The sequence below is a fragment of the Megalops cyprinoides genome, chromosome 25 (assembly GCF_013368585.1).
Source record: "Megalops cyprinoides isolate fMegCyp1 chromosome 25, fMegCyp1.pri, whole genome shotgun sequence".
Taxonomy (NCBI): Eukaryota; Metazoa; Chordata; class Actinopteri; order Elopiformes; family Megalopidae; genus Megalops; species Megalops cyprinoides.
Window position 1 is genome coordinate 4,582,300 of NC_050607.1, and position 14,658 is coordinate 4,596,957.

At 41.0% G+C, this 14,658-nt stretch overlaps 3 protein-coding genes across 3 annotated transcripts; all 3 read right to left on the reverse strand.

Moving 5' to 3' along the window:
• Nucleotides 1-753: 753 nt before the first annotated feature.
• On the reverse strand, nt 754-5,906 carry caps2 (calcyphosine 2). The gene is made up of 12 exons (XM_036520500.1): nt 5,843-5,906; nt 5,417-5,484; nt 5,151-5,261; nt 4,796-4,870; nt 4,406-4,501; nt 4,223-4,316; nt 3,878-3,993; nt 3,132-3,208; nt 2,391-2,545; nt 2,054-2,173; nt 1,499-1,595; nt 754-929 (listed from the first exon to the last, which is right to left on the reverse strand). The coding sequence occupies exons 1-12, from the start codon at nt 5,858-5,860 to the stop codon at nt 754-756; spliced, it is 1,203 nt and encodes a 400-aa protein (XP_036376393.1). The 5' UTR covers nt 5,861-5,906.
• A 9-nt stretch (nt 5,907-5,915) lies between these two features.
• Nucleotides 5,916-9,147, reverse strand: LOC118771651 (calcyphosin-2-like). The gene is made up of 7 exons (XM_036519659.1): nt 8,972-9,147; nt 8,694-8,740; nt 8,259-8,304; nt 7,936-8,040; nt 6,885-6,926; nt 6,291-6,498; nt 5,916-5,953 (listed from the first exon to the last, which is right to left on the reverse strand). Exons 1-7 carry the CDS (start codon nt 9,059-9,061, stop codon nt 5,916-5,918), a joined length of 576 nt encoding a protein of 191 aa, XP_036375552.1. The 5' UTR covers nt 9,062-9,147.
• Nucleotides 9,148-11,088: 1,941 nt separating this feature from the next.
• LOC118772098 (coiled-coil domain-containing protein 107-like) lies at nt 11,089-14,146 on the reverse strand. Its single transcript, XM_036520360.1, has 6 exons — nt 13,874-14,146; nt 13,350-13,558; nt 13,088-13,160; nt 12,884-12,974; nt 12,530-12,639; nt 11,089-11,518 (listed from the first exon to the last, which is right to left on the reverse strand). The coding sequence occupies exons 1-6, from the start codon at nt 14,082-14,084 to the stop codon at nt 11,202-11,204; spliced, it is 1,011 nt and encodes a 336-aa protein (XP_036376253.1). The 5' UTR covers nt 14,085-14,146; the 3' UTR covers nt 11,089-11,201.
• Between the last annotated feature and the right edge of the window lie 512 nt (nt 14,147-14,658).

The window sequence follows — 14,658 nt, forward strand, 5'->3', positions numbered from 1 at the left end:
GTGTGTGAAATGAAATACATACTCACCCGGAAAGTCTTATAAAGCATTTCCTTTCAGAATGTGAGAAAAGGACAGCATATGTTCCTCACTTCTAAAAACACTGTTGAAATGAGGAATATAAAAACACTAGAGATTTCATGTAAAAACCCATGTGGAATACTGAGGAACACACAAGTTTTGACATTAAAAGAGGTTAAATCATTAGACTCACATGTTAGTAAGATCACTTGCGCAGACACACATACACACACATTTACATTACACACATTTAAATCTAAAAATGACACTGATAACACAAACACATATTTAGTATTACCATCAAGCAACATGAAAATGACATTAATGTACATCATACAAACATCAATGACCTGGAATTCAACATCCAGCATCTCTTCTTTAAGGTTAAAATAACTTAAATCAAAGTTTATAACTGGGAATAAACTAAGATATTTACATTTACATTTTAAGTGTGCAAGTGGAGTTGTGGAGACGAGCTTAGATGTTTAACAGTTTAAGGAGTTTCATTTTAGCGCCATCTGCTGGCGTGTACACCACACATTGACTTTTTCCATTGGTCCTCTTGCTCCAGTACCGATAAAGACAGTCAGCCATTGATTGAAACAGGTTAGCTCTCTGATTCAGATATTAAGCTGACAGCATTTAAGTGCAAAACGCTAGCATCTTTATACTTTGTAAATAAACATGTCCCAAACATAACATTTCCATGGACTGCTAAATGGACATACTTGATGATTATATACCCCAGGAGTTTCTCAGGATGTTGGCGAAATCCTGATCATCCACAATCCCGATACTGAGGCCCTCATAATAGTCCTCAAACTCACAGTAAGACACCTCCTGTGGGTGCAGGCAGCCCTCCCTCAGAGACTCCATGAAGCCAGCTCTCAGCTCCTCCTCCAAGGCCTCACCTGGGTCAGAGACACCACACCTGTGCTGTTACAATTACAATTTACAATTTGGCATTTCGCAGATGCTTTTAAACCAAAGTGACTTACCCACACACAGGGACCATCCATAAACCTGAGGGATTTCAACAGCTTTAAGCCCTTACAGACGACATGATTCTTACTCAAAACAATGGAAATCTGACTTTTTGCATTGATGACTCATTCATATAATCTTTAATATAAACTTCCACAAACTGATCTGGTGATACAAAAGACATAATTGATGCAATAAAGCTTGACCCAAAAAAACTGAAGGAGTTCAGGATTATGAAAATGGTACTGATTGAAACAAGGGGTAGGGTTAGCTAGACAAAGTGTATTTCCATAATGGCATAATCACGCTCCACATCAGTTCACACTCATTTGACCAACAATCACATGGAACAATGTTATGATATAGTGTTCTGTCACCACATTATAAAAACAATCATGACTGACCATTCAAATAAAGTAAGACCTTTATTAAGAGAGCTCATTGGCACTGTCAAATGAGCACACATACATGAGTGTTACTCTAGCGCAAGTCTTACCTGAAACTACTTTGGGGTGACCCTTGGCGCAGTAGAATTTCTCAATATCCGTCATGGGCGCAGTGCCAGACTTGTTAGGGTCAAGCTTCATGAAAGCCTGTAATTACCAAATGCACCATCAGCTTTTCTATGTTTTTTTTTTTAACTTGGAAATACAGTGATCAAACTACACTACACACAGCCTGAAGCCTGCAAACTTAACTGACAGTAATAAAAGAAAAGGAAGTCTTCCACATAAACTGCAAATATTTTGCAAAGGACGACATCTTTACAAATGGATGAGAATCCTCCTGGCAGTCAAAAACAAGGACAAATTTTTAATGTCATGTTTTTTCTGTTTAGAGGCCATCTAAATCAATGGGAAAACACCAAAAGCACTATCAATGAAAAAAGCCAAAAGCAGTATCATTATTTTAAATCTGTCATTAGAGTACATTGTGGTTTGTTAGAACTCAGTCTTTAAAGAGCGACCTTTCATTGTAGAATTGATGGCAATCAGAAATGATAGGAAACTGTAGTTTTGGGTACATACAACTATGCAGTCAGGTACTGTACCTTTCTGACAAAAGATTTTCGAAACTCATTCATTTCTCCAATCACTGCTCGAATGAACTCCCCATAATCTACTCTCCCACCGCCATGCTGATCCAGTATTCGCCACACAGCGTCAAAGTCCTGAAACAATGAGAAACAAAGAAAACGCTTTATGATTCACCAATCAAGTGAAAATTACAGTACAGTTTCATGCTATGGTGTAAAAAGAGTGTGTAAGAGTGTAAAAAGTAGTGTTTTATTGTACATAGCTACTTGTAATGGTACGAATCCACATTGGTGATCATGTTTATGGGACACACAAGTGATGTACTTTATCGGACAGTGTCATGTGACGTACTTTGTCAGACAGCGTCAGGTGGAATGCCTCCAGGACACTGCGGATCTCCTTCTTCCCCAGGACACCATCTCCCGATACGTCCGCTTGTCTGAGGAGTTTCCCCAGGCCTGTGAGGGTGTGCACCCCCCTCCCCTTCACACGCTCCCTCAGGACCCCTGAGGGGCAGAGACACGGGGACATGCAGCACTTGGCAACACACACAGGGCCATACACATACATGCGCACACACGCGCGCACACACACCAGATAAACACACACACATGCAACGGACAAACACAAACACACACACCTACCAGCAATAAACACAAACACATGTATGCATATACCAGCAACAAGCACCAGACCAACTGAAAGAACACACACACACACACACACAAACCTGCGCAAAACACACGTACAGAACAGGATCTGCTTTTTAGATAACCTTTATCAAGAAGATTTATACAAGCAGAGAGTGTGTTTCAATACAAGGCTTTCCACCTACATTTACTTCTCCCTCACTTCACAAAAACCTCTCCCTCACAACAGGCAGTGCAGAGGACCAAGGGGGTCCCAGAACAACATGAAGGGGATAGTGTTATGCAGAAGTACTTTTTCACAGGAGCTCATGAACCTGAAATCAAACAACGGGTTACCAGACACTGGAAACAAAAGAACACAGTGGGGGGGGGGGGGGGGGGGGGTGAGTGCAGCGCTTTCTCCTTCTGTAAATCCTCCCTCCCATCATGGAGAATAAATTACCTTGAACAGCCTTGAAGATGTTTTTATCGTCACGTTCCTCTTTTGATAGACCCTGTCTTATTTCTCCAGTTGAGGTCCTGGGGTTAAAGCATGAAATTAATAAGCGTGAAATTAATTCCATACCAGGGTAACGAGCCTGCATTCTAGAAACCACATCCTTCAGACCCACAACGTGTAACAGGGTTTAGGGATTATTGTACTGCTGAAGAGAAACAAAAGGTACAGAAAACTGTGCTTAATCGTTCAGCATACTTGCAATTATTTATCATCCTATTGTTACAGCACAAACTGAACATGAACACAATGGATTTAAAAGAGCAGGTTCTTTTCATGCATTTTTATAATCAGACTGATGTCTAAAATCCATAATGCTCCACACAGCACATATGAATCATTTCTATATCACTGGTACATTTATGCTCTTGATGGAAGAGACATATTGTATGAGCATTTGTTGTTTCTACACCAATATTGCTGCACGGAGTCAAACCCCATATGGAAATGAATTTTATTGCAATATGCTGAGAAACGTGTTGTTCAGCCAAAGAATATATTGCTAACACATTTCAAATAATTAAGAGTAATAATTAATGCAAAGCAGAAATATATTGCAAAATACCAAAATGGCAAAAATTTACATATTTTAAATATACTGACTGAGCTTAATAATATATTTTCTAAAATATATTTTCAATACATTATTTTCTGTATGGGAACGCCGAGCATATGGTCATATTCAGGCTTACAGCAGCATATTCTTCACCAGCTCGTCCACATCGGTGATTCGCAGCAAAAGCAATGGTCTCCTCTTCATGTTGTCAGGAAAGTTTTGTCCATGCGTGGAAAATGACAAGTTCGCCCCCTGTCATATTAAACAGTAAAGGAAAGAACCAAATGTATCCTTAATACGTTAAATAAGTACTTCTAGTATTGTAAGATAATGTACGAGTGGTAAACAAGACGATGAACTCTGATGGTGAATACTAAATTTAATTTGGAGGTTTCTACAAGTGACCAGCAAAACCAGGAGTTGTCTGGTCTCTCTGGTGGTAAACTGCCTCTGCGCCAAGCAGTCATCCCGGCATACTTACCACACAAATATCATGGATACTGTACTGTGCCCCTTGTCGTCTTCCACGTTCATGCTTGTAGCACCCCTTTGGAATGAACGGAAGTGCATTTGTCCTGTGGAATGTAAATTCATTTTCTATTACACAAAATACAGAAAACCAAACGACTATTCCACTGGTGATCTAACGAGCATACAGCCATACCTGTTTTTGCCAAAGTGCCGATATTCATATACTGTCAAGGTTTTATCGTAAGCGAAGAAGAAGCCGATCAACTCCCTGCTAGCATCACGCCCATTCCTATAAATAATACAAAATGTGGTTGTTATTACCATTATTATAAATTCTGTTTTGATATGAGTTTCTATTCAATATACATATCATTATGCATGTGCGTTAGCCAAATGTCTCAATTGGGTAGCTAAATTAATTTCAATTCAAGCAGAAATACTGTTGATAACTGAAAGTTATAACTTGGTTCACTTACGGGTGAACATGCTTCCAACTTATTCAGCATCATTTATTTCCACTACCGCTTATGAATAAAAACACTTCTTGAAAAACTATTTCGCAGAATATTAATGAAAACGTCACCTTGATAAAATTCGGGCGTCAAAGCGCAGCTTGTTTGACAATAAATTCTCAGTTAGTGTTGAAGTGGTTTTCACTCTGTGGAAGCAAAAACAGCTTTTAAATGCTGAATCAATAAACCAGACAGAAGGCAAGTCTGTAGTTTACCCATGTCATGGGACAATTATGCTTCCATTGTTCAGACTTAATTAAGTAGGATAATTCTAACAAGCTGTGGTATTTTTAACATGGCAGTTGTACTCACTACAGTTATTGTTACAGAAGAGATAGCCAATATCTACTTATTAATGCAAACAAGGTATTATTTAATATAACTTAAAGCTCTAGCAACTGAAATTCAGAGGTCATGACCACTCACTTGGTCTCATGTAGTGTTCTTTTCCTGAATCGCAGGGGCGCCGATCCGATTCCAGGAGGTGAGCTCAGTTCGGTCTGGGCCGAGTTCTGATCCGGGTCACTTATCACTGCTCTATGGAGTTCATTTTCCACACGTTTCAGAAAAATGACTGCTCAAAATCGAGGGACAAACACGTTTCTTCCGTATTGTCCCTGACTGCCAAGTCCATCAGTGAAAGAGCCAGAAATCAATGTTCTTACACATTAATGCTTCCTAAACCGTCTTACCTGGAGAGCTGGTCCACCATCACTTGCTCCACCACGGCTTGCTTTCTTCTTTCAACAGCAACGTCCTCCTGAAAAACGTCTAGCCTTTTCATAACACCTTCACCCTCATGATGTGCTGAAGCATGAGGAGCTGGCTTTTGTCATATAAAGTAAACTGAAAGGTATAGGGCTTGCTGGTGTAGCATACCCTACGCTAATGGGTATAGTGCTTGCTGGTGTAGCATTTAGCTACGCTAAAGAGTATAGTGCTTACTGGTGTAGCATATGAAATGCTAAAAGGTATAGGTCTTGCTGGTGTAGCATACCCTATGATAAAGGTTATAGTGCTTACTGTTGTAGCATAAACAATGTTACAGTGTATAGTGCTTACTGGTGCAGAATAAGGAATGCTAAAGGGTATAGTTCTTGTTGGTGTAGCATACTCACTGCCTCCAGCTTTCTCATGCTGTGCTGCAGGGTATAGGGCTTGCTGGTATAGCACTGCTGGAGCAGAGCCTTCTCATCCTGGGCAGTCAAATCTTCTGCACAGAATGATGACTGCAGGGACACAGGGAAACCACGTGAGGGAGAGCAAGTTGAGATAGAATCGTAATCATGTACTATGTATTCACACACAGCATAGTACATGATTTCATACTGTTCTTACGAGTCCGTTTTTATGTTTCAGTGCGGGAAACAGATGTTTCCTTTTGAGAAAGAGATCAACCTTTGGAAAGCTGAAAGTAAAACGGGCTTAAAATTAGCACTTGGCCTCCAGACTGGTAGCCCACACATTTAACCTTGGTTTGAACATGAAGAAAGCAAATTAAAAACCAATCAGTGAGGACGTAGGCTGCATGCAGTATATATAGCCCAGGATTATGGCTCCTCCTACTTATGCTAATGTGTGACATGTAATGAGAGTTCACCTCCTGTGGTTGGTCAGTGGCTTCCTCCCCTTTGCCAATCCGCTGCATCCTCTGGGTGTGCTGTTTGAAGTTCTCTCTCAGCTCCGCCTCATACTGCTGGTACTTCATCCTGTATCTCTCTGAGGGAGGGGGCAGGTTCTCTGGAACCACCTTCTCCTCTTCCCATGGAGGGGGCTACAGTGTGTGGAGACATATCAGGTTACACCCCCTAGGCAGGAACACTTCCTGGTTGGCTATTGGCTACTGGCTATCAGTTTCATGCTTGTCAAAGGTCTGTTGTGAGCAGCACCGTTATGGCTGTTAGTAAATGTGTTGATTTAGTTCCTCATGACTTCGTGAAGGCCTTTGTCCTTTGTCTAAAACTTCTGAGTTGAAAAAAATCTGGCTTCACTTCTCTGCCTCACTGAGGTACATGAATGACAAACAAAATTTGAAACTAAACAGAAAGTTCCACATTCAGGGGCCTTTTAGAAGTTAAAGCTGTCTTCACTGATGAAAACACCACTCTGATCACATTCTATAAATGGCAAGCATAGCAATCCCTTCGATAGTAATGTTACCTTCTTAGGCACTGGTGTTTTCTTGAAAGGTTTTGTTGTCACCTGATAAAAATGGTGTAAATAAACATTATTAGAACATAACCAAAATGTAATTAATTAAAAACCACAACTCCTTCAGAATCAAATATAGGAGCAGGAAACTATTACATCATTTAACAAAAATGGCTTGAACCACATTTATAGGGATATAAAGTGTATGCAGAAAGATGTTGAAGGTGTTACATTCACAACTCCAGTGCATGGACTGATGGTGCTAGGTGATGAGATTATGTTCAAATTTATACCTGCCAAACATAGACACCTACATGCCATAAACCAAAGCAAAGAAAGTAGTCCTTTACAATTCAACAAATAAGGTAGGCAAATCAAAACGCGTAAATGATTATACACACTAAAAAGGTTGTAAATAAACAGTTGAAAGCCATTTTTCCTTCAGTATCTCTACACCAGTTGATGCACCTGTGTAATTAGGCTACCGGGTAGACACCGTGGGTCAGTTGACTTGATATTTTCTTTGCTGTGTGTTTTAACCATCAGCCACTAGATGCCGCTGTAGTGTTTCTTCTGAATCTCCTATTTGCACTATGTACATTTCTAATACAACATAAAATATCGCTCCAACAATAATACTCAAATTCCTTTGAAACTGGACTACTCTGAAGATGAAACTACAGGGGGAAATGTTAACAAAGACAGCTTTCAAAGTAGGTTGTGTTTGCACGGACTAACACTTGCAGACACTCTTGGCAATGTACACCAGTCACCAGACTTTTGGTTGTGGGCTTAATGTAGATGCCAGTAAAAGAGCAAGTTGGATAGCAACAACAGCACACTCACAGACTGCAACACACTACAAAACCTGACAGTAAATGACACAAAGCTGGTGTTAGCAAGAAAAAGGGGTGTATTTTACATGTTGACTAAGAAAAATTCTAACAAAGAGCTAATAAAGAGGTAATCTGCAATGCCAATTCAAGGACACATGACTTGCAAGGCTGGGAGTATGTTCAAGGATTTTCAAGGACCCTGAGAACCTAACCACGTGCCTCACCTGGTGAGAGCGTGCGGAGTGGGCCGTTCCCCAGCTCAGAGTGGAGGTGGAGTCTGGAGGCCCGTGATGAGGGTGTCTGTCACTCAGAGGTACATAGGAGACGTCCTGATTCAGAGAAGGATATCAGGGGAAGCCCATTAATAATGTCATTGAACCACATATAATGTGGGTACAGAACTGTTCATTGCTTTCTCATTTGCACAGATATACAGAGATCATGCACGCTAACATTTTTTGCTGTTTAAGGGAAAAACACTTTACAGTTCGTTAACTGTGAATTAATGCATTGCTGGCCTTGACCACCGAAGGTCAAAGGTTCTCACCTCATCCTCCCAGTCAGCAAGTTTCCCCAGATTTAATGGAGGAACTCTGAAAAATGATCGTGAATATTGTCAGTTAAATAGTTCACACATGTCAAACTGCACAAAGACTACGACATAGTTGTAGTGGTGGCTTACATGGAGTAAAAGTCAATACATGATTTCAATGAAAAGGCGTAGACGTCTTGCTGAAACATTTATCACCAAACGCAGCAGCTTGACTGACTCCGAGGTCATAACGTTTATTTTGTGAAGTGAAGTTAACACAAGTAACGTTAACCGTCAGTATAGACTCTCACTACGAGTGACAGGGAATTCGGACATAATTTTGTAGTGACGTATTTATGCTACGATGTTAGTGTATACACATGTGAGAAATAAATTCAGTTTAAAATAAAGTTAAACAATAAAATAAAGTTACTAACAAGTTAAACTTACTCTTCTGGGCGCGGGCCACGGACAGCTCTCTGCTCGCCTTTATGCTTCTGCATGAATACAATGGTTTAAATTGAGTACGGTAGCAAATATAAGTTCTCGTTTGCTAAACTCAACGACACACGTTCGGAACAAAACATGAAAGATTACTGTAACTAGTGGAAATACTATCACAGCGTATACAGAAAATGTAACTAACTTCTTTAACTCTTTTTAACACCATGTGCCCAACCAGTTTACCTCAGGTAACAGCTAGCCAGCTGGCTCGTGGCTGAACTGACCTGAGCGTGCGTATTCTCCGGTTCGTGTAGAAACAGACGTCGTCTTCTCGGAGCGGCCAGCATTCCTTTAATTTTTAAGTCAAAATCCATTTTTTCGTGATGAATATATATATTTCTATAGACGTTATGTGGTAATAATTGCAAGTTTTAGCATCTTATGCAGAAGACCAGCAAGCCCCGCCTGTCAGCCTCGTTGCTATGGTTTCACAAACACCCTCAGAGCCGCGTGTCTTATCAGTTCCTGGAAGCTTGGGTACGCTGCAGCTCGTATTCTTCATAGGGGAAAGTGAAGAATAAAAATTACGATTACAATTGCTCAAGCGAAACACTGTATAATAAATTCTGGCTGCATAACATAATATTAATAATAATAATAATAATAATAGCGTCATATGCGCATATTGTGAAATACGGTGCGCACATACAAATATTAGTGCTTAGGCTATTAATAATTAATTTTTCTAAAAGTTATTTCCTTATCTTGATTTCTATGATAATAGCCCTATTCGTAAAAATAGCATTTAAACAGTGCTCTTGGAATTAAACGAAACAGTAACATTAAAAATTGGCCAGTGCTCCACGTAAAAGGAGGTTTTACCCCGAAAATCAAACGTTCTAAATAAAATATAAAATGCATCATTTAGAAGTGAAGACACAGGGGACATTCGGGTTCAACAATTTATTTTTTAAGTAAGGCATGAAGTACCCACTTAGCTCTGGCCAGAAATTGATTTTGCAAAGTTCCATGGTGCTTATGTGCATACATGTACAGGGTATCTGCAAGGTACACCAAACAGTAAAGGATCAACACACACCATTAAACACACGCTAAGCAAACCAGAAGACAAATGCGATGGTCAAGAGATTCATACTGTAGCCCCCTTTGCTCATTATTCCCAGCAGGATCTGAAAGACAGGCACTAATAAAATGGCAACAACAAAACATGCTTCAGTAAAGTCATTCAGAAATAGCAGAGAACATTATTTTCAATGTATTACTCCTTGTCACCGTTCCTTTCATAAAGGGTGCGGCTTTAGTTCATTCTCTGTCGTGACCCCTGATTTTTGTTTCGGTCCTCTTTGTGTTTTTTCCTGTGACCTTTAATTTATCACAACCTGCCAACTGATCGGTCTTGCAGACAAGAATACATATTTATGCACTATTCATGTCTGAACTTAAATTCCCTCGAGGCCTTTTCGGCAAAAAGTCCATTCAGTTTGTGTCCGTGTGCCCAGGCTCGGCGCCAGGAGAAAATACAGAGGGGTGCGAATGCAATCCACAGGGATGCGCAAAAAGTCATATATACTATGCAGACATTAGGGTATAAGGAAACAACTAGGGGTGCACTGTGGTCCACCTCAGCACCCACATAGCGCTGGGCCTGCACGCACCTCTTGAATTTTGTTTTTTTGGTAGCACATTAAATTAAATTCGACTCTGGACCCCTCTTTATTTGTCTGTTGTCAGTGGAGGCAATGTCCTGCAATGCACAGGTCTCCAGAGTGCTGCGGAGAACTGCACACCCAAAGGGACACAGACTTGCTGATGCCAGAATTGTACTGATCTCTGGTCATGAATATCAGACATAGGCAATACACATTCACCATAATATCATCCCATAATATAGTGATACTACTCATTACAATTGGCATTAGGAACCTCAAGCTAACAATAGCAGCATGCATTGTGTAAGTTCTGAAACATGCAGGCCATCCGCAAATTGCAGTTTGCAAAAAAGAGTTTTTCATCAGTACGACTAATCTCACTTCTTAACCTTCCTTAAAATGTACATTAATGAATCATATCCCGGTATGATCACATTTGATGAGGGATTTTTAAATCTGCACCAAAATCAATCATGATTTTTTAAAAAATACATCACAATACGATAGTCAAACGCAATATGTTAAATAAATAAAGTTGCATTTGAACATCTTCCTTACAGAGGCAACACAGAAGTGGTCACACAACAGGCTTGAGTGCAGAGTGCCACAGGCAATGAAAAAATAAATAGAAGTTCATATATAGTATGTTTGTGTGTCTTCTCTCTGTTTAAGGCAACAGGGTATAGATAAAGGTAAAGGGATAGATGGGTTCAGCTTGGTATACTGGGGGGGGGGGGGGGGGTATCATTGTTTTGATGTATGCTTCAATGTACTCCTACACATCTCAAAGAAAAGAACGTTGCCAAGAAAAAGAGTTCATATTCAGTGTTAAAAACATTCAGGTTCATTGGGGTTTGTGCCGCCGCCTCAGCCCAGTTCCCTGGTGTTTCACTGGTACACTCCCCAGGTCCTCAGTGTTTGAATCACTGGAGTCCTCTAGGGCAGACATGTGAAGGTCACTGTCACTGTCCTCCTCCTCCTCCTCGTCTTCATCATCCTCCTCCCCCTCCTCCCTGTCACTCTCCGCTTTGTCCTCCATATGCTCCAGGACCTCCTCTTGCCCAGGGCTCCCCTGCTCGTGTGTTGGGGACACTTCTGACCGGTACTCCTCCGCAGTCAGTGACTCGATGAGATCCTCCAGGTTCCTCTCACACGAAGGCTCTGAGAAGTAAATGTGTCTACATTAAACTTCATGCAAACACATCAATTTGCCACTTGTAACATTACACAGGGCTCAAATTCACAAAGGCAAGAAGCAAATGTCCCTTGTGAGTGATTTGTCTGTCTGAAAAAGAAAAAAAACAAAAGCCATTAGCACAATTCAATCAACCCTGGATTTTCTCTGGTAACTGACACTAAAACAATGATGTATTACAAGACAAAAGGCATTGACTGCATGCTCACAGGACACTTTGCAGAAAGAGCACTGTGACTGAGGGCAGTAGTCATTAACAGCCACTGGGATTATGACATCAGCCAAACACACAATTAAGGAAACAGCCCCACTGCACAATCTTAATTTCACCAGGGAATCTTAAGAGAAAACAGAGTGAAAATAACAGTCGCACCAAATCTCACCTGCAGCAACTCTGTAGCAAAGCCATGAGGAGCAAAGCCAGGATTTTAATCAAATGTTTTGGGCTGTCTCAGTGTCAACAGCACAGAACAGCTTTCCATGAAAGTTCAATTCTGAATCTGAACAGGTTGCTGCTACATTGTAGGGGCATTATCCAGTTCTTCTCTAATGCTGAGCACCAAGCAGGGGCCAGTCAAGGGCTGTTTACCCATGAACTGTACACTGCATTGGACAGAGGCACCACCAATGGCAGTGCAGCCATTATTAGGCTCCCCACGCATGCTCATTATTACCAGAGAGCAATAACTTTTCCCAGTTTCTTTATAGGGCAAATCCTAATTTAATAATAATTACATGGATGTTGTAAAATGAAAGATATTATACTTAACATTCACCGACTTAATGTTGCAGCCAGCTGACGAGCACAGCCCAAAGGGATCTGTGGAGATTCCGAGCCTCAAAATATGGTGACATCATACACATCACTGACATCACTGTGACGTCACTGACACACTGCCACACCTCAGTTCTCCAAGTGAAAGGAGATCAGCGGGTGTGGCTCTGCATGGCCTTTTGCGAAGACAGAAACACAATACCTTCAAGGTTTATCGGAGGCCAGGCCATTCCCCTCTTCTGCATCAGGTGTCTGATGCACTGGAGCTGAGACATGATCTCATTCTTCTGCTCAAATGCCACAGACTTCACACTGCAATGGGAAACAAGATAACAGCAATGTGACACATTTTTAAATGAACTCTTTTCCTTGCCAAAAGATGCCAAAGGTTTAGTTAAAAGTATACATTTCAACCCCTGTTGAAACAATATGATCTCCACTACAAATTCAAACCAGTGACCCCCCAAAACAAAAGCATACATGGGCATCTGTTTTTTTTTTTAACTTTTTATTCCTTTTGCATTTAATGTCAGGTGAATCCATTTCATTCACTCACCAGTTAGTCAGTGGATCCAGCTGAGCAAGTATTGAATTCAGCATCTTCTCCGTTTGTGCTAAACGCTGCTCGAGTTCATTCAGCTGGTTTTCTGTAAAGAACCAATAAATGCACTGTGACTGAAAGTTGCCGTGCAAACAATGTCAATAGAGGGAAAATGCAAACGGACAAGGCAACGAAGCAAATAATGACGGAGGACCACACCTGTCTCCTCAGACCGTTTCGCACCTTTGGCAGTCCTGTCCTGTGCAGCCTTTTCTTCCTCTTTTGACTTAATCTGCAGAAAGACAAACATACTCACTACACAGCTACAGTGTCTCTCTTACAATTAACCCACAGATCCCAAATATTTGTTCTTTCAAACACTACCGTTGTCCAGAACACACAATACCATGTATAATTACTGTATTCTATACGTTTCAGAATGGTTAGAATCATTACTGAAAGAGATGTACAACAACAGTACCTTTAAAAACTTGTATGCCGCAAAGACACCGACTCCGATGGCATACAGGGGCATCAAGGTGAACACATAGCCTTTGCTATCGCCTTTGTTGTACTTCTCGCTCTTTAATTCCTGCTCCATCATTTTCTTCATCTGCTGCATGTTTTCAATCGTCTGAGGCTTCGAGCCCACGGTGTTCGTGTTGAATTGGTGTCCTTTGGAACCTGGACCTACACAGACACACCGAACGCGCGCACGCGCACACACACACACATGCGATCAGGATTGAGGTGTCCGTTCGTCAAACGATAACAAATGTTTTAAACTGCAAATTATCCCCTCTACGAGCAAAGCCGTGGCCTCTCTAATGTGGCTAGCTGCCTAATCAACCATCCGCATGAAAAACAAATTCAGTGCAAGCCGCTAATGAACAAACTACGTGCACAACCCCAGCCTGCGGGCTAGCAAGCCAGCCATCTGCTTGCCGTGATTTGTGATGCTCACGCATGCCTTGCAGCTACATAAGGAGCTACCGAGCCGGTTACCTTTTCTGTTAAAACGTGGATCGAACCCTCTTGTTTCTTTCGATACAGCCCCGCCGCCGAACATTCTGGGGAAAACCACGAACGCGAACATCACAGCCGCGAATGCCATCACCAGCTGTTGTGAAGACGACAGCGCCATCGTTAACGTTGAGGACCGTTGAAAACAGCAACAAGAGCGGAACTGTACTTGTGATACAGTAAATCCTAACATTTATTTCTGAGATTACTGCGGTTAAATGCCCCAGCAAATCGGAGCACGCATGAGCGACTCCCAATTCATTTGTTTACATTTTGCACTTCCTGGAGAATTAACCAATCTTTTTCCAGCATTAGTAAAAGGAAGTGACGTATATAATCTTGGGAAAAGGAGAGAAGGCGCTGTCGGATTTACCCGACAATTGTCGAACATAGAATTACTGCTTGAAGTATCTCCGTCTTTATGTCAGAGGGCGGCGCAATTTCATCACGTAGAGATCGGTCTTCATGAGTCCTGGGCAAAAAAATGATTTTAACCATTTTTAACTACATAATTTGCATTTAATACGTATTTAAGTGTGATATACATTACTAATGACCAATGGGAAATTCAATGTTGTAATCACAAAGTCATGCTTGGCAAATGTGGTTAGTATAAACTATTCCATAAACACCAGGCTCTCCTATAAAATGCAAAACAAACATGGATTATGACCCCTTGATCAATTTCTTTTTTGTTGTTTTTTCTTTTTTGTCTTTTTTGTTACTCTGTGATGACTGGAATTATGAAGGGTTGTTATGCGTTTCTT